Source organism: Pseudochaenichthys georgianus, chromosome 13 (assembly GCF_902827115.2).
Source record: "Pseudochaenichthys georgianus chromosome 13, fPseGeo1.2, whole genome shotgun sequence".
Lineage (NCBI taxonomy): Eukaryota > Metazoa > Chordata > Actinopteri > Perciformes > Channichthyidae > Pseudochaenichthys > Pseudochaenichthys georgianus.
The window spans coordinates 19,412,437-19,431,644 of record NC_047515.1 but is presented as its reverse complement, the minus strand read 5'-3'; the positions used below and the strand labels follow the sequence as shown (position 1 = coordinate 19,431,644).

Genomic DNA, 19,208 nt, shown 5'->3' with positions numbered 1-19,208 from the left:
ATGAATTATAGCAAACATGTGCAATATATCCATTATTACAGCTCCGTGGGGTGGCAGTAAGACGATATGGGTCCGTTCTTATTGTGCATCCATGGGTAAAGAGAAACGCAACTCACATTGGTTTTTCAAACAACATCTCTGTAAACTACGTGTATTCCTCATTTATATATACAGTCTATGGTATTCACTGAATTTCACTCTCTGCCTTTAACGGCTCGTTGTAGCTCCAATAGCTCCAGCCCCCACCCTTCCTGAACGTGCCGGGCGGCGCGGTCCTGTGGGTTAGATGCGCGTTCATAATGCAGAGGGAAATAACTCTCAGAATAACGTTATTAGCACATTATTACAACTTGAGGAACGAATGTTTTTAATAAGGGCTACAAGTGTTCATACTGGGTAGTTTATTTAGTTTAAAAAAAATTATCCAACGATTTACAGACCACTCTTTCCCCATGTAAGTCAATGGGAAAAAGTGTTTCCGGGCCTGGCAACCAAACGGAAGTGTAGTACCACCGTTTGGCCAGCACGAATATTTTCATCTGAGTCCGGGGGCATTATGCACAAACAATGATTGTATGATCTAGGATCTTAGGGTTAGCCTTCTATTGGGACCAGTGCAGTGGAGAACATTTCATCAGGGGTATATGTCGTATTGGTCCAGTCCAAAGTAAAGTTGGCCTCTGAATGCAGCATATCTGGCAAAGGCACCAGGAAGTGCACGCTTGCTCCCACAGCCAGAAGTGAAACTGCAGCAAACATAACGGGGCCTCGTCTGAGAATCAGCTGTGTAGTGGAGAGACGGCCACCCTTCAGCTGCTGGACCACATGTCCCCTCTCTGTCTCTGTGTTCCCGTCATGGCAACCGGAGCTCACAGACATGTAGCCGTCCACTGACTTTGGAGAAAGACATTGCCCGTTATTTTTTATTTAATTGAGTTGCATAGAGAACAAGCACAGTGAGATTTAAAGAGGGATTATCAGATATTTGGTTTCTTGCATTTCACTGTCCTATAGGAAATAGTTAATAGCAAAACATTTAGGTTGGTAGTTAAAGAATAAAACGTAGGCCTAACTTACGTTTCTATTACTCGTTCCGTTGTCCGATAGATCCGATATTGTAATGTGTGCCTTTTTTTGAGCTCGTTTCACAGCCTGAAGAAAAGATGAAGAACATAACTGCCAATTTGTCTTGGCAGCTGATGCTGTAGAACTAAAACAACTTTTGCATGTCTTGACAGCTAATTATTATTTATCATTGGTCAATTGCATACCTCCTCTGTCATTCGCTTCCAGTTGAACTTAGAGATGACAATAATGTAGAATGTGGATTGTATGAAAACACAAATGAGCAGTCCTAGCCAAAAACCTGGAGAGAAAAATAAGACTTAGTGCACAAAAGGCTTCATTTATAATAACCTGCTATTAATACCCATGTTATTATTTGTCATGGATGATTGTGTTAATAACAAACAACAATAACTTATTATGATTACCTAAAATTCCTAATTTCGCAACAAACATTAGAGTGACGATCAGTGAAAGTCCTATAAGGTAGTATCCAATGAAGTTGGCCACAGCTGGCATCATCTGTCTTCCCGTACCCAAGAAGACGCCTGTGCACACACACACTAGGATGCGGAAAAACAACATTTCATGTTTCACATATATGACTTATTTTGGCATCATACTACTATTGTGCAGGCTTGTAGACTTACCACAAGACCATCAAAGAATTGAAGGAAACAGTAAGCATCCATCAAATGTGAAACAAGACCTATGATCTTCCTGAAACGATAATTGAGATTGTATCTTTCATGCAGCAGATTTACTCTATCAACTATAATGTAGTTATTGAATAGTGAGTGCAGTTCTCACTCATCAGAGGTAAAGATGTAGCCAATCACTGTTTTAGTAGAGCCGAGCACAATACCTTCAACAACTGCGATGCTTGCTGGAAAAGAGGGGCAGTGAAATCTGTCAAACAGTCAAATGTTGAAGAAATGAAAGGCTATTTACCAATATAGGCTTCAACAACAGAACATTTTAATAACTGACCTGAAAGAGCGAAAGAGATCTTGCTGGTGAGGATGGCCCTGGCAGTGTCTCCCGCACCGAGGGCATTTCCCACTCAGGCGCATTCTGCAGCTTGAATACCTAGAGGGAACTATGTATTCATTTAGGAATCAGAAAGTATGAACACAAAACAGTGGGCCATTGAGAGTGCTCAAAAGATTAAAAAAAACGTTAGTTTATGAGTACCTTTACAATAAGAATATAATGCTTTATACATCTTAATGAGTTGTAGTTAGTACCAGGTAGGTGATGAAAGCCACCATATTCACAACATCTTGGGCTGCCAGCTCGTCTTCACCCAGCATTCCTGATCAAAAGAAATATCACTGTTTACTTCTCAAATAATAGGTTCAAAGCAGTTATTAATATATTTGCATTACCTGCAAAAAATCCAACAAACTCATAAACCCACCACTCGAAACATGTCATCATTGTACTGGGAACAGCCAGTTTCATGTAGGAGCCCCACTCGTGCAGCGATTCTACAGACCAGCCTGCAGGGGGAGAGAGAGACTGAGATATCAAGAGGGGAAAAGATAGAGTGTACAGAGTGATGCATGGGGAAATCATGAAAATGAAATCCGCACCTCCCCATGTTTCTACATGGAGCTTCTTCCAGCGAATGTAAGCAAACAGAAATCCACAGATGTAAATCTGAGACAGAGCATTGGCTGCTGCAGATCCGCTGTAAGACATGCACACAGACAAGGTGATATCAGTGTGTTTGATTGTTGAAATTGTTTCAAACTGAAATATATGAGGACACTTACCTTACACCCAGATCCAGCCAGTAAATGAAGATGTAGTTTGTCACCAGGTTTGCTATGTTTGCCAAAGCAGCAGTGTACATTTGTGGCAATATTATACCCTGAGTACACAAACAGCAGATGATGAGGAGCACTTATACCTTTCCCTTCCGTAATTACATTAAATAACAACATGTTTTCATTTTTTTAAATCAAATAACATTGGCGCACCTGGTTCTGCAAATAAGACACCTGAAGCTGATGGAGAAACATTGCCTATAAGAAAACAAAATATATTTGTAAGCTCTTTTGACAGATTTGAAGGATAACAGTATCCCTACATCAGTGATATGTATGTAGTTTGCTCATAAAGGTGAAAATTACAACTCACTGGTACGGCAGGAAGAAAGGCTGTAATATACAGCTGGGCTATTCTGAAATCAAAAAGTGTAGAGACAGTGAAGAGACAAAGACTCTAAATGCTTCAGAAATCACAAAGTGGTGTTAATATGTTGAGATTATCCTGCTTAACATAACGTGTAAGTATCCTAAATGTGTGTTGGCCACGAAGTTTGTTGTTCAATATGCGGAAATCTAATGGCCAATGCTTTTTGTCGAAGAATACCTTGCCATGCTAACTTTCGGGTCTGGCCTTCCAAAATACGTGATCATTGCACCACTCGACAGAAGCACGAGTTACATAGTGATGTCATTATGCTATGGAATAAAACAAAGGAATCCAATGGAGACTAGGAGGCGGGGGATTGCAGAAAACAAACTCCCTCTGGCCTGCACTTTGGGATCTTGGCAGCTTCTGACCATTTACATGCAAGAAGCACATATATAACACACTACAGGAAAGGGTCTTGTGTTGGAAATGAGTTTTCCATGTGTTTTGTGCTGTTAGTTACCTGGTCACTTCAGGGCTCTGGCCCATGCACAATAGGATGGCCTGAGCATTAATGAGCAGACCCCAGCAGGGCAGACAGAACAACAGCAGGATCACTCCCACCCGACGCAGATTCTTACCACCAAATGTCTGCAAACAGAACAGACCATGTTAAACATTTTAGAAAAGGGTGTAATAAACAGTTCACGTCTGGAGGAAAATATTCATTGGGCAAACCTGAGACACCAAAGTGTCACACGCCAGCCCCAGACCAGTTCCTGTTGCTGCAGTGGTGACATTAATGGTCTGAAATTAACATACTGGGTCTTACACTTGAGGATTCTTATGTAACCAATATTATTATTATACAAGTAACTATAAAACATATTGATTAAATCATCAGGTTTGGAGAGGATTGTAAGATCTATATTTTGTTTATAGTTCTAAAATTTCAAATTAGACATTTCATTAAGTCTGTGGAGCATATAATTGACCATTTACAGCACAAGCTAATCCATAGCCAGCCATCACTTCATTTCCCAGACGCCCACAGAACATTGTAACCACAAATGGCAACAGGTAGTTGAGGATTCGAGAGAGCAGCTAGAAAGACAAACATCGACAATGGTTCACTTGTTGCAGTTACGAGCTCACATTGTTTGAAAGCCATGCTTCAGCTTTTTTTTAAACTAAGAAACATTAGCTATTTCCTTACATTTCAAACCAAAACTTAAATGAATCCTTACTGTTAGAGAATATTCTCTTATTGTCTGTGCAGGGGAGCATTTTAGTGTTTCACATGTCTACAACTTAGAGCAGGGCATAGGTCAAAGGTCCCGCCTTCCTGTTGGGGGAAGTGTGACCAACTGCGCAGATGACGTTAACAGACTTTCTTTGTCTCTGAAACATGTGTTATTAATTATGATTAGAAGGGGCGCAAACAGAGGCTCCTCCTGGACCCGCTGGGTAGATTTGCACTGTGTTTTCTGTGTATCCTCAGTGATGCCTGGGGATTTCTCACAGCATGTTGTAAATGCCTTGGACTCACTCACGGCCGTTTGGCTCTCAATTAAACTCAGTGTTTTGATATAAAGCGGACTCCAGCCTCCATTTCTTCCATCAACATTGCTGAAAAGAAGTCTCTCTCACACATTGGCGTCACGAAACAGGACACCAACAGATCTTCAAGGGCTGGTAAGTTCAATTCTATTTTGAGATTGTCTTACCGGCGTTTGGGATCAAAGGTGTATCAAAATTACCTGAGAGAACTGAGCTGCTGCATTTTTTTTTGGGTTTCTCTACTCATTTACATCTGGAGGCTAATCCTAACCTCGGGAATCGGTGTCAAGGGGACGTTGTCCTGGCCAATTTCCCCGTGGTTGTTGCTGGGACATGTGTTTACGAGCAATCACGGCCTATGTGAAAACTATGAGAATATTTGGGGCTAATAAATAACCTAGGAATATCGAATTTCATCGATTTCCTCTGTGTGTGATTCTTGGAATTAAATCACCAGGCAATTACACACAACAAATATTCGAAGAAACTTTTAAAGAGTGCACCAGCAAAGTGGATTTTCTGAATTAAAAGCAATGTCGCAAGATTTGTATTTAAACAAATCGCCGAATTTAGGAGTTTTCAGAGGATAATTAAAGCCTAAATCAACAGCATTTCTGCGGAGGTGCTGATTCTCCGCCCCTGTGTAGAACAGCATGCAGAGAGAGGAGCATACAGCATTATTTCCGCGACTATTACCATTTTTGAACTAAAGAAAGTGGTCAATGCGTGGTATGAGAAAGTTGTATGAATTGCTGAATTTGGCTGTGTTTGCTGATACACAACATTATGAGTAAAGAAGGCTCTCATAATTAAAACCCCCTCTGAAAGTCTCCCTAATTCGGATTAAAATAGGCTGGAGGAGTTTTTGTCAGGCTGAGTTGTTGAGAGTTTTTATGTTTGTTTGTCTAATTGCAGTGTTTGTTTTATTGTACTAACCGTTAAACATGGGTAATACTGTCTCCGCAAACGGGTCCGTTGGTAAAAGGGAGAATGACTCACGCACCAAGACACTTCTATCCTATTACAGACAGCCATTATAGGCACATGTTCTCCCCTAATATGCCGTCAGGAATTGTCAGAAGAAGCTTGGATTGGAACAAAGTTATGCCGTTCACATCGTTACTTTGTGAGCACTCACAACAGAATAGTCAGAAAGGACAGATTCTGTTTGATTGGCCGTTAACGGGCACTTTTGACATGGCCGTATTGTGGCAGGCATTCAAATTAATTGAACAGGAGGCGAATTGCTCCTGGGATGTAACGTACATGAAGGACTGCGTTAAAGCTTGGATGACTATTGCAGAAAAAAGAGGTTATGATGAGCGAAAAAATGAAAAGTCAGTTGGCACCGAGCGAGTCTCCATTGAACTCAAAGCTTTGATTGATCGAATTTCTAAATGCGCAGCTAGTTTTCATTTGCTTAGCCTAGAGGCTGCTTTTGATGTTAAATCAGAAAACATGTCCAGAATTAAAGAAAGACACGGAAAGGACGTCGCAGCCATTGCGAAATCAGTCATGTACGATTGGCTGAAAAGACAAGGCAAATCTCCCAGCACAGCTCAGCTAATTTCCATTTTAACAGACGCTGGGCTCCTGGAGAAAAAACAGGCAGTATCTCTCTGCACACAAATAATTCCCGCGATAGGACTCTCAAATTCCGGGGCAAGAAACTCCGATGATGATTTATTAATGTCAGCTGCAGCTATCATGAATAAAAATAGGTTGACATATCAGGAAGGACAGTATAGAGAAAGTGAGCAGCAGGAACACAGTGCAGCGGACAGTGGAGAGGAAACGCCAGATAGCAGCCCATTACACACGCCGGCCTCTGGCTCCGCAACGAAAATGTTACACACTCCGAAAACGCCGTACGGCACCAGTTTTAAGGACTATGTCCCTCATAGAATTATCACAAGACTGCAAACATCTCAGGATAATAATTCTGCTGAAGCTGTGACAGCACCGAAAATACTGATAGGTCAGGTTCCAGTTTATAAGCCTTGGACACCCGCTGAAGTGATGGATGTCACTAATCACGCTCCAAGTCCGACTAAAAGCCCAGATGAGTATCTGTCGTGGTTGACTAATGTCTGCTCAGTTTATAACTGTTTGGTTCATGATGTTAAACAGCTGATAATCCTAACATATAAGGCAGATTGGCCCACGTGTAAAGAGGAATTCAAATTCCCTGCATGTACGGCTGCGGGTGACTGGCCTCCGACACAGACGCGTGATATGTGGATCCAGACTTTAGCTGCTATTGCAATCAAAGCATGCGCCAAAACTCACACAGATTTTTCACTGGTGACGGCTTGCGTACAGAACCCAACAGAAATAGTCCCAGAATTTCTCCAGCGCTTCATGACAGCGTGGGATAATAATGCGGGCATTAAAAGAGAGGGCAATGATTTGTTCGCCATACAGACTTTGTTGCATAATTTAATCCCTGAAACAGCTCAGGCGTATATTATGACTACCCCAGATTGGCAAACTAAAACATGGAAATTAACCCTCGCAGTAATGCGCGCGTTACACAAAATCAGATATTTCTGACCCCCAGAATTGCGCAAAAGTTGCCTCAAAATACACAGGCTTATCAGAGTGCGGATAACTCCCAGCAGTTTCAGGGACAACACCGCACACAGCAGTATCAAAATCAGGGGACATCACACAATTACCAAGACAAGAGACAGCAGCAGAATAAAAATCCCAGAAAGTTGACGCCGTGTCACGTCTGTGGCGCAATGGATCACTGGGCAGGACAATGCGGACGACGCTGGCAAGCACAGCAGGACGCACAACCTTTGCCTGCTCTTCCCCAGCTCCCCCGCCAACACCCTGCATTACTGCTCCCCCCTCCCATGAACAGTCAATATGACAGGCAGGCTCAACAGGGGCAAAACGGTCAGCAAAGTCAATTTAATAGACGATAGAGGTGCCATGATGAAGAAATAGGGTCAAATTCACAGCATTTCCCCATTCAAGCAGCAACAATTCGCCTTTCCAATAACCCGCGTGAAGATCCGATTATGCCCGTTGATTTCAGTGGTAAAGCGGTAGACATTTTGATTGACAGCGGAGCAACATTATCAGCAGTGCGTACGAAAGAAAAAGTGTGTGAAGCAACCAGTGGCGACTGGTCATTAGGGGCAGGTGGGGCACAGCCCCACCTAGTGTCAGCAGAAAGTATTAAAATAATGATTACAACAAAATGCAAAAAATAAATTAAAAAATATATAAAATATATTTTAAGATCATGTTTAATCATCTGATTCGTCTGTACATTGCTGTTTTAGTATGTGTTCTTCTAATTAGTGTCTACAGTGTGTGCCTATTGAGCTGTTTAGAGCCATGTGGGACAAAACCTGATCCTGCCCCTCCCTCTGACTGTCTAAGTGAACGGTGACTGCAAAAACTACACTGCGCAATGCTCAGAGTATTTTCCTATTTAATGTGTGTGGCAAAAAATAATGACCATAGGGGCAAAGTGCTGCCATTCCCACCATACGTCATCTCACATAATTCAGAGCTGATTGGCTGTAAGTACGTGTGCCGCGAAAAGTGTGGTGTGTGAAGAGGAGGAGAGAGAGCTGCAGTGAGGCGTCCTAAAACCAGGAAGTAAGCTGCGCATGGCTTCCCTCGACAAAAAAGTAACGAGATTTCTCCATAGGATTTTAGAAAATAGCTCAAAATAAGATCTGTGGGAAACGTAGCTGTTAGATAAATGTACGTTTTGTTCAGCCGGATAATATCCACATGTCTACCCTACTTTTATCATTTTCGAATCAAAAATCTATTGATTAGATTAGATGTATGATAGACTTTTGAAACTACAAGAAGATAAGGAGGACTTTTACAAAAAAGTAATAGAGATTTTTGTCCAGAAGGATAGGCAAATGGACTTAATCTTCAAGTCAAGGTAAGACTGCAATTTTATTGAAAATGGGATCTTACTAAAGAGAGAACAATTCAATATTTAAATGATAAAATTACATTTTTTTGGGTATCCTTCTGTTGAACTGTCTGTTTAAAAGTAATTGAAGCATCAGACAAAAAAAGCTTTTGAAAATAATATTATATTTTGATTTAATATATTTGTAAACCTGAAGAGTCAGTGGCAGTGCCTCACCAGCCATGAACCTCTCTGCAGAAGCTTATATATAGACATCTGAGTTTTTTGTGCCCCACCACTTTTGTACATATAGAAACGCCACTGGAAGCAACCAATAATTTTGTCACAACAATGGGAGTTTCTGGCATTCCTATGTCAGAGCCCGTTTCAGAGAAAACTAATATTTCAATTGAAGGATCACATGTGCAACACTCTTTCATTATTTCAGATGGAAGTCCTATTAATCTAATGGGCAGAGATTTGCTTTGTAAATTACAAGCAACAATACATTGCACTCCAGACGGATTGTTTTTGACTATTCCTGACAGCAAAGTCTATCAAGCTGTCCAATTCATTCAATCATCTCAGGACAACCTTTATTGTTGGTCATTTCCAGATTTCAACATGATTTCTGTTTTCTCAACAACAGGAATTCAGAAAATTGCTAGCATTTCCCCTGTGTGTGCTTCTTTAATGTCCCTTATGCGGCCTGTATTGAATTGTCACTGCACAGCTGCTTTTAACCCATCAGATGACTATGCACTATCAGTAAGAGGTTTTTGCAACAGCTCAGATCAATTGGAATGTGAAAACTTTATATTTTTAGGACCCCAGGGGTGCGCATTGCCCCTAAGGCTCACAACCAAACAACAGGCTCTGTATGCTGCAGACACGATTCCTCACCTCAGGAAGTGACCCTGAAGAAGTAGGGGTCATGGCAGCCCACTGCCATGCTCTACTGAGGGATACAAAGGCTTCTCACACACACACACACACACACACACACACACACACACACACACACACACACACACACACACACACACACACACACACACACACACACACACACACACACACACACACACACACACACACACACACACACACACACACACACTATATATATACATATATATACACTATATACACACACACACACACACACACACACACACACACAATTCCTCACCTCAGGAAGTGACGCTGAAGAAGTGGGGGTCATGGCAGCCCACTGCCATGCTCTACTGAGGGATACAAAGGCTTCTCACACACACACACTGCAGCATCTGATATTTAAGAAGTGTGTTTTATATTGAGTTATCTGTTTCATCCTTTCATAAATGTGAGGACCAAAATGGCGGTAGACCAAGGGCTGGTAAGGGTTTTATTGCTGTGGGGGAGCTGGACCGAGACCCCACTGTGGTCTCGGAATGTGATGGGGGATGTGTGTCGGTGCAGAGGCTGCAGAAATAGGAGACAGTGAGGGTCAGAGGTGTTTGTATGAGATGACTGGACCAGTTGTCCTTAAACTCCACCCCCTCCTGTATCATTTGGTATGAAAGCCTATCCAGCTTGCTGTTCTGTCTCTCTCTTCACGCGTCGCTGGGACAGGAGGTCTGGTGGCCTGTGGGCAGGAGCCAGGAGTAGGCCAAACTCCTGACATTACACATAATACGATATGATTGTGTATGGTAATGTATTTGATTGTATTGCATTGTATATTACCATTAAAGTGGATTATTGTTAAACGGTTAAGTGTATGCTCTGGATTCCCTTCATGTAAGATAACAGCTTGTAGGAACGCGAGGAGATTTAAGCCCAAATCTCCTAACAAATGGTGACCCGACGTTTCCGTGTAGACAGGGCTGTGGAACCAGGATTCAGAGTGTTTTTGAAGTTTGAATGGAGTATACAATGCATATTTTATACCATGTTAGGAAAGTTATATAAAACACGTGAACGTTGATCGTCAGGTATAGAGAGTCCTGCGTAACAAGAAATTAGAGCAGTTTGCGTGGATCTTCAGGTAGTTTAGTCCTGAAGTGACGAAGGAGCGGTGCAGTTCGTGAGTTTTGGGTGCAAGTCCCAGACGGCGAAACCTGGATGGTCGATATTTAAGATCGGTCCGCCGTTTATAACTGGGGGTAAAATAGCAGTCTGAGATCGAATAAGCGAAAGTATCAATGGACTGCTATTCTGTTAAATCCTTGGGAGAGAGCGCTAACGTCACCTACATTGTGACGAGACCGGCTCCCGTTTCCCTTGTCTGTAAAAATTAATTTGAAAGGCTGACGTAAACATAACGTTGATCGCAAGGTAGGCAGAGAGTCCTGCGTGACGACATATGTAACACGTTATCAGGCCGGACAAACTGTACGGGGAATAAATCTGTGTGATTTTTACCTAAATAACCTGTGTGAGCGATTGTCTGTGGTAATCAGGCATTCGCTCAGAAGAGTGAAGCTCATTTGTGCTCTGCTGCTGCCATCTAGTGGCTGAAAGGGGGGGAAGCACGTTAATTAAGTCAGATAAATAAAAGCGAAGTCAATATATTGCGTCAGAATAGTAAAGACAATTCTGAAATTCCAGGGAGTTATCGGGAGCAATGGGAACAGATTAAGAGATTGATTTTAAGTGGAATCAAAAAGGGGGATAAAGAAAAGGCTTGTATATTTAAATAAATAAGCTGTCTGTAGGTTGTCATTGTTGATTAGTAAAGACCTTGTTTTATGTTGGTAAATGTAATGGTACAAAAGACAGGGGTACTTATGCCCGTTTAGGTTTTCAATGTGCGCCATCACGTTAGAACAGGATTGGTGGCATTTTCAGTTCATTGCTTACTTCCACACGCCTTCCCCCTCCTTGTCTCTTTCACGACTATAGTTAATGCATTGGAATGATTGTCAAGTTGCCGTGTTTCTAGGAACACGGCTGTTCCGGAACGGCCTTTCAAAATAAAAGCCAAAGGCCGCTGTCCGCCAGAGATGCCTTCACAATAAAACAGTAATTACCTTAACAATATATTTAACTTATATTGCGTCTTTAAATATTGATTTTAATTCATTACAGATCTAACCTGCTTGTAACACAACTTTGATCAAAATAATAGGATAAGCAAGTGGTTAAAGGGGGTTTCCTGTCTGGCTCATTTGATTTAGAACTGAAGTAAGGGAAAATAGTGTTTTATGAGTAATTCCTCATGGTTTCTGAAGATAAATCATCAGTTTGTCTGAACTTTGATATAGAGATAGGATCATGGTGGAGAAGGAAGACCTTTTTTTGGTTTCAAATAATTAAAGTAGAGTTTAAGGATGAAGTAAGCAGGACTTCAACTGGCCAAAAGACATTTTAAAGTTTAATATTCTTGGTTAGCAAACAAGACATCTGATTATTATGTCACACATGATAATCTTGCTATAGGAACTAGCTTAAAATATTGGAGTAAATATGTAGATGTTCTTTCGTGGTGTGTGGAATATGTGATGCTGGAAACATGTACGTTTTTCAATGTATAGGAGAAAATGTTTTCCTGAAAGAGTTATGTTGGGTACATATGTAGCAATGGATGAAACAATTTTTAGAGTGAGTTTTTGTAATATCATTTGTAGACATCAATTAGGTTGTTTAGATGGCATTTAACAATTAAGACAGATAGTATGATTACAAAGAGTCAGAGTGGAAAGGGTTGGATTTATTTAACCTCAGTGTGCTAGATTTTTTATAGGTAATGCGTCCCGAGACCTGGACTCCCCCTCTGAGTTAGAAAAGGCTACGGTCCCGACCCTCCAAGCAGACAAAAGACCTAACCCAACAGGAAACTCCTCCTTCTCCATCGAACAGACAGAGAACCAGAGCTGAAACGACAACAACAAGACTGCAGCCAGAACTATCTCCGCCTGTGGCATCCAGAACCAAACAGCATGCTGACGGGCAGAAATCTACGCTCATCAGTCCCTCAGACAGGACCATGAAGTTCCAAGCTGAGCACAAGAGCAAAGTGTGGGAGATGAGCAGAATCCGCCCTCCATAAAAACAGCAGGGAGACTGTAAAGGAGGAGATGAAATGTAAAGCAGTGCAAGAACATTGGCATGAGGGTGCATGCAGATGTAACTGGGCCAATGGCTGACAGCGGATGAAGTTACAGCGGATGGACTGAAGAGAACACAGAATCAGAGGAGTTGGCATGGTCGATTAGAAGTGAGGAGGCCGGGGTCACGGCTTGAGAAAACCAGAGGAGGAGAAAAGGAAAACGGGAATGAGTGAGTTTGCACATAAACACACTTATTCACAAAACGCACATTTAAAGCATAAATACGTAAAGACAGAAAGATTTATTAAATTAAAAATAGCAGTAAACTATTAGAGTAAAATGAGAACACACTGAGGGTTCAGAATACAACCATATTCTTCAATCTTTTCATCAGGTTAACATAATATTCTTTGACATTTTTATTCACGTGTGAATAAAGTAGTGGGATAGTTTTGGGAACCACTCTATAAGACAAATCTTTATCTGTTTTAATAATGTTAAAGGGAGAGCTGGTGCCAAGCCAGATATAGTATTCCAATCTAAATAATTGATTTCACCATTGTAGCATAGTTATTACCATGGGAAATATGAAATGACTTCTGTTTTTAAATCCTTGATAAAGGAGGGAGGAATGGTTGCATGTTCGGACATCCAGGGTTCCACACACTGCTAAAGAGTTTAACATTGGTTTTTAGGTGGACCAGAATGGATGACATGTGGTTGTTATACCATTGTTATCGTGAACAAAACATAAATAAGGACATAGTATCTGCTTGAAGATGAATGGATTTCATATCCTAGAGGGGATTTAGTTATTGTGAAGACTCCACAAGGTATCTACTAATGTATTGTAAAGAACTTGAATTGACTTGATAAATAAGTGAAGATAAGAAGATGTATGGACCATAAATTAGTCAATTGGTAAATAAAAATAGCGGAAAAGAGGGGAACTATTAAAGGCAAGTGAAAAATCAGTCTAATACACACTGATACAAAAAAAGGGGGGGGGGCATGAAGGAAGTATGCACTGGACTTTTTATTCGTGTGTGAATTTGGTAGTGTTTTAATTTGTTACAGTATTGATCAGTTCAAAGGGAGAGTTTTAGTAACAGCTCTATAAGATCAGATAAATATTTATTTATATAGGTCATGTTGAAGGGAAAGCTGGTTCTAAACAAAATATAGTATTTCAATTTGAGGTACTGGTTTCATGTTCAGACACCCAGAGTTCCACGCACTGTGAAAGAGGGTAACATTGTTCTTTAAGTGCACCAGAATTGAAGATAAATTGATAGAATGAGTTATGGAATAAATAGCAGAGCTTTACAGATCCTAGTAATGTTTTGACACAAGATAGTGATGTACACATGTTTCTGAAATAGATCTATTAGTCATTTTAATACTAATTAGGTGTAAATGAATTGCAGTAATAGTAATAGTACAATAAGGAAGTGACATTTTTTTGGCTAGACACTTTTCAGGGAATGTGGGAAACAGCAAGGAGGGGTTGGAGATATCTTGAACATTATAGTTGTAATTGTGAATTAATAAGTGATGGCGCTCCATATATACAGATTTGTATAGACGGAGGATGCTGGCCTGTGCTGGAACATCAAAGTCTCTGCAGAGCACAACACATGGCCAAAAAGACTGAGACCAACTGACCGACAGGGTAACTTGGGAAGGCACTGTCAATGACTGACTCTGCGGTGAACCTGACCAAACCTGACTTTACAACCTGACAGTGTGAGTGTGAGTGTGTGTATGTCTGCACCTGATCAGTGCAACTGCGTGATTTGAAACGATGACTAATCAAGCATGTTTTGGACTAACACATTATTTCTGTGTGAAATGAGGGGTTTCCTAACATTGCACAAAAGGGGAAACCGTATCTAATCTGGTTGATGATGTTTCACTCCCACAGGAGGTGGCTGTTTGCAGAATGTGAAACTCAAACTATGAAATTTGGAATTCTGTTTCTTTTAGGACTGAATGATGGAGAGAAACACTCTCAAGTGTTTACTGGGAAAAATGTTTGGTATTGTCTTATAATCCATTATGACCTGAAGGTTTTCTTCCCATACAGGTTTTTGTTTACACATGAGAGAATGTGTAAAAAAGGGGGAGTGTAAACTTTACAATGTACATTTTTCATTTAGGGACTGAAAGGAACCTGCTGCCCAACTCCATTGTTCAATCTGACCATTGATTGACAGTTTTAGAATTGACCTGCTCCATATTTGGGGATAAGAGGCTGTTTGGTGAATGTTGACATGTCTCTAGTATTGATTGAGTTATAGCAGGAAACACAGGTAGAGAATCAGTGGCCAAGGGGCTGCTGGGAGAGATGTAAGTCCAGAATGAAATACTGGAGAGGCTGACCGGTGAGTAATGTGTCAACTAATGTTTCAACAGGTATTAAAGTAACTGAGGTTTGAAATGTAGAAAGAACATATTTACAGTTAAGCTAAAACATAGTAATGTAATGAGACACAATGTGATTCAGACAACATCATGTAACTAGCCTGGTAAAGAAGTAAGAGCCATAGACTTTATTGTTTAGGTCATTATGGGGATATACATTTCATCTAAATACATAATAGAAAGACATTTGAGGACAGTTTGTTGGAATTCTGTATTCATTTTTTCAGCGGGATAATATCTAAGCACTGACGGGTAGAAGCAGTATCACCAGGAAGCCATTCACTTTGTTAGTATTGTGATTTTGGTTGTTTTTGAAGCCATAAGATTAGTGTGTTTCTTTACCAGAAACATTAGCAGTTCAAATCATATTTTTAGATTTTTAATGGGATCTCAGGGATTTCATTTAAAAATAAATACAGATGCTTGTCAGAAATTCAGAGCTATTGAAATATGTTATTTAGTTTACCTAAAGATGTTGGGGTTCTTATTTAGTTGGCACAGTCCAAGTATTAAGATTCTGAAGCTGCACAATTAATTTAGAAAACCTGTGCACCGACGTCTGTTGTTTTAAGACACCCCACCAACAGGCTCCAAGTGGCCAGGCACTGGTGGGTCAAACAGCCGAGGGCCCCAGAGCCCGGAGCGTAGGCTTGAGGGATTTGTATCAGATTTCTCCACACAGGTTGTGGATGCCAAAAGGGGGACCCGAGACGCAGGAGGCTGACTGTCAACCCCAGGCTCTCCGGCTCCGACCAAGTGACCCAGAGGACATCCCGTGCCGTCCGCCTACAAGGAAAGGGGGACAACTGGTACCACTGTGCGGAGCCAGTGTGCGGCGGGGGAAAACACCTGCGAGGACCCTAGACGACATCAGGACGGATCAGGCTCTCATCAGGGAGGTCGACTCGGAGGCTGTCATCAGCGGATTGGAGGAGAAGGACCTCGAGGAGATCCATCATCCATCCAGCAGTCGTCCCAGGAGGCATCATCATCGGACCGGGGAAGGACCTCGAGGACATCCATCCAGCAGTCGTCCCAGGAGGCATCATCATCGGACCGGGGAAGGACGTCGAGGACATCCAGGCAGCAGACGACTTGGAAGCGGCTGGCAGTGGGCTGGGGGACTTGTCGAGCAGCAGAGGAGTCTACTTCTCTCTGATCAGTTCCACCCGTGAAGGGAAAGCCGCATCTCCCCCTCCCTATCAGCTGTCGTTGTGGGCTATTCCTTTGGGGGGGGGCGGGCAGGCGGGCTGATGATTCACCACCAGGAGACCGCTTCTTAGCACTCAGCTGCCCCCTCATGGTTCCTTCACTGCCATGGGAAGTGACGTTCTGTTCCTTCACGATTTCAAATATTTTGGATCTCAGTTTCTGATGATATTGGAGAGGAATGACAATAGTTATGTTTCAAGTGCCTTGTGTAAGTTGCACTCTTTTAGGAGAGTGCAAAAGAGGGATTGCAGCATCTGATATTTAAGAAGTGTGTTTTATATTGAGTTATCTGTTTCATCCTTTCATAAATGTGAGGACCAAAATGGCGGTAGACCAAGGGCTGGTAAGGGTTTTATTGCTGTGGGGGAGCTGGACCGAGACCCCACTGTGGTCTCGGAATGTGATGGGGGATGTGTGTCGGTGCAGAGGCTGCAGAAATAGGAGACAGTGAGGGTCAGAGGTGTTTGTATGAGATGACTGGACCAGTTGTCCTTAAACTCCACCCCCTCCTGTATCATTTGGTATGAAAGCCTATCCAGCTTGCTGTTCTGTCTCTCTCTTCACGCGTCGCTGGGACAGGAGGTCTGGTGGCCTGTGGGCAGGAGCCAGGAGTAGGCCAAACTCCTGACATTACACATAATACGATATGATTGTGTATGGTAATGTATTTGATTGTATTGCATTGTATATTACCATTAAAGTGGATTATTGTTAAACGGTTAAGTGTATGCTCTGGATTCCCTTCATGTAAGATAACAGCTTGTAGGAACGCGAGGAGATTTAAGCCCCAAATCTCCTAACAACACACACACACACACACACACACACACACACACACACACACACACACACACACACACACACACACACACACACACACACACACACACACACACACACACACACACACACACACACACACACACACACACACACACACACACACACACACACACACACACACACACACACACACACACACACACACACACACACACACACACACACACACACTCGCCCTGATGAGTGGCGTTTTGTCCAAGATTTGCAAGCTATTAACGCTATTGTCATTCCGACAGCTCCTATAGTGCCTGACACTAATTCAATTCTTGCATCATTACCGTCAGATTCGAAATGTTACACGGTAATCGATTTGTGTTCAGCATTTTTCTCTGTTCCTCTGCATCCAGACAGCCAGTATCTGTTTGCATTTACTTTTAAAGGTAAACAAATCACATACACGCGCCTCCCACAGGGGTATATAGAGTCGCCTACTGTGTACGCTGCAGCTGTTAAGAGAGATCTGGACACTTTGGTCCTTACAGGAGGTGGTACCTTGCTTCAGTACGCAGATGACCTGTTGTTAGCTTCTCCCAACATGGACGCATATCGCATCGACTCCATTCTGCTCATGAAAAGATTTTCTGAATGCGGACACAGAGCATCCCTGGCTAAGTTGCAGTACTGCCAGACTGAGGTCACATAACTGGGTCACATTCTGAGGGATGGACACCGACTCCTCTCGCCAGCAAGGATTTGCCTTTTGAACAAAGTGGCACCACCCTGCACAAAGAAAGACATGCTGTCTTTTTTGGGCATGGCTAACTATTGCAGACACTGGATATACGAGTACGCTGCTATGGCCTCTGTCCTGCGTGCTGCCACTCTGCAGGCTGCTCCTAACATTGTTCAATGGTCTGAGGACATGCACACAGCTTTTCAGGACTTAAAGCGAGCCCTGACATCAGCTCCTGCCCTGGGGCTCCCTGATTACCATCAGCCGTTTCACCTGCACGTCCATGAGAAGGGGGGCTTTGCGACGGGCATCTTGGTGCAGAAGCATGGCTCTAATTTCCGGCCTGTTGCATACTACTCATCTCGACTCTCCCCTGTGGTACTTGGTATGCCTTCATGTCTGCGAGCAGTAGCCGCAGTTGCAATTGTTATCAAACAATCCTCTCCCATTGTACTGGCCAGTGACTGTGTAGTACATGTCCCACATGCAGTTTTGCATATTCTGAACACCTCTGCTACTCAGCATATGACAGCAGCAAGGCGCTCTGGTTATGAAGCAATAATTCCTTCAAGCCCACACATCACACTTAAACGCTCTCCCCCTCTAAACCCAGCTACGCTGGTACTGATTCCAGATTTTGAAATCACACATGACTGTGTCACAACGATTGACATATCTTCTTCCCCCAGAACTGATATGTTGCAAACTCCTATCCCTAATTCAGATATGATTCTATACACAGACGGGTCTGCGAGCAGGCCGTCTGACACAGTACACTTAGCAGGCTATGCTGTTGTAAATGACTGGGAAGTTTTAGAAAGCCGGGCCTTGCCAAATGGCACGTCGGCTCAGGCTGCAGAGTTGTATGCTCTGCTGAGGGCGTGTATTTTGGCTAAAGATAGAGTTGCAACCATTTTCACAGACTCCAAGTATGCATTTGGTGTGTGCCATGATTTTGGTGTCTTGTGGAAAATGCGCGGTTTCTTAACATCGGCCGGTAAGCCTATTCAACATCATGCTTTAGTAGCACAGCTATTAGACGCTATCATGCTCCCTACACAGCTAGCAGTGGTTAAGTGCGCTGCTCACACAAATTCTGATGATCCTATTTCGCGTGGAAATGCGTTAGCCGACACCGCGGCTAAACAAGCAGCAGTTTCCTCCTCTTCTATGGTGCTCCAATGCCCCTTGACACAACCCGCAGAACCCATTTCTTTGCCTTCCTTTAATCAATCAATCAATGTTTATTTATATAGCCCAATATCACAAATGTTACATTTGTCTCAGTGGTCTTCACAGTGTGTACAGAATATCAGTATGACAATACGACACCCTCTGTCCTTAGACCCTCACATCGTACAAG

At 42.4% G+C, this 19,208-nt stretch overlaps 1 protein-coding gene and 2 long non-coding RNA genes across 3 annotated transcripts; all 3 read right to left on the bottom strand.

The window, feature by feature from the left end:
- Positions 1-1,077: 1,077 nt before the first annotated feature.
- On the bottom strand, positions 1,078-1,626 carry LOC139434972 (uncharacterized). The gene is made up of 3 exons (XR_011644252.1): positions 1,494-1,626; positions 1,272-1,366; positions 1,078-1,152 (listed from the first exon to the last, which is right to left on the bottom strand). It is a non-coding gene; the product is annotated as an uncharacterized lncRNA (long non-coding RNA).
- An 89-nt stretch (positions 1,627-1,715) lies between these two features.
- Positions 1,716-2,135, bottom strand: LOC117457692 (uncharacterized). The gene is made up of 3 exons (XR_004553353.2): positions 2,056-2,135; positions 1,876-1,951; positions 1,716-1,785 (listed from the first exon to the last, which is right to left on the bottom strand). It is a non-coding gene; the product is annotated as an uncharacterized lncRNA (long non-coding RNA).
- A 156-nt stretch (positions 2,136-2,291) lies between these two features.
- LOC117456995 (multidrug and toxin extrusion protein 1-like) lies at positions 2,292-18,172 on the bottom strand. Its single transcript, XM_071205158.1, has 10 exons — positions 18,104-18,172; positions 4,210-4,311; positions 3,946-4,014; positions 3,731-3,858; positions 3,211-3,253; positions 3,051-3,095; positions 2,844-2,941; positions 2,661-2,758; positions 2,454-2,567; positions 2,292-2,380 (listed from the first exon to the last, which is right to left on the bottom strand). Exons 1-10 carry the CDS (start codon positions 18,170-18,172, stop codon positions 2,292-2,294), a joined length of 855 nt encoding a protein of 284 aa, XP_071061259.1.
- Positions 18,173-19,208: the final 1,036 nt, after the last annotated feature.

What these genes read in the sequence shown, in the direction of transcription:
- LOC117456995 (XM_071205158.1), bottom strand. Translation starts at nt 18,172, where the DNA reads ATGCTTCTGCACCAAGATGCCCGTCGCAAAGCCCCCCTTCTCATGGAC. An exon ending in TGTCTTATTTGCAGAACCAG is followed by an intron (nt 2,942 to 3,050) that starts GTGCGCCAATGT and finishes TTGTGTACTCAG; the next exon opens with GGTATAATATTGCCACAAAT. An exon ending in CCATGTAGAAACATGGGGAG is followed by an intron (nt 2,568 to 2,660) that starts GTGCGGATTTCA and finishes CTCCCCCTGCAG; the next exon opens with GCTGGTCTGTAGAATCGCTG.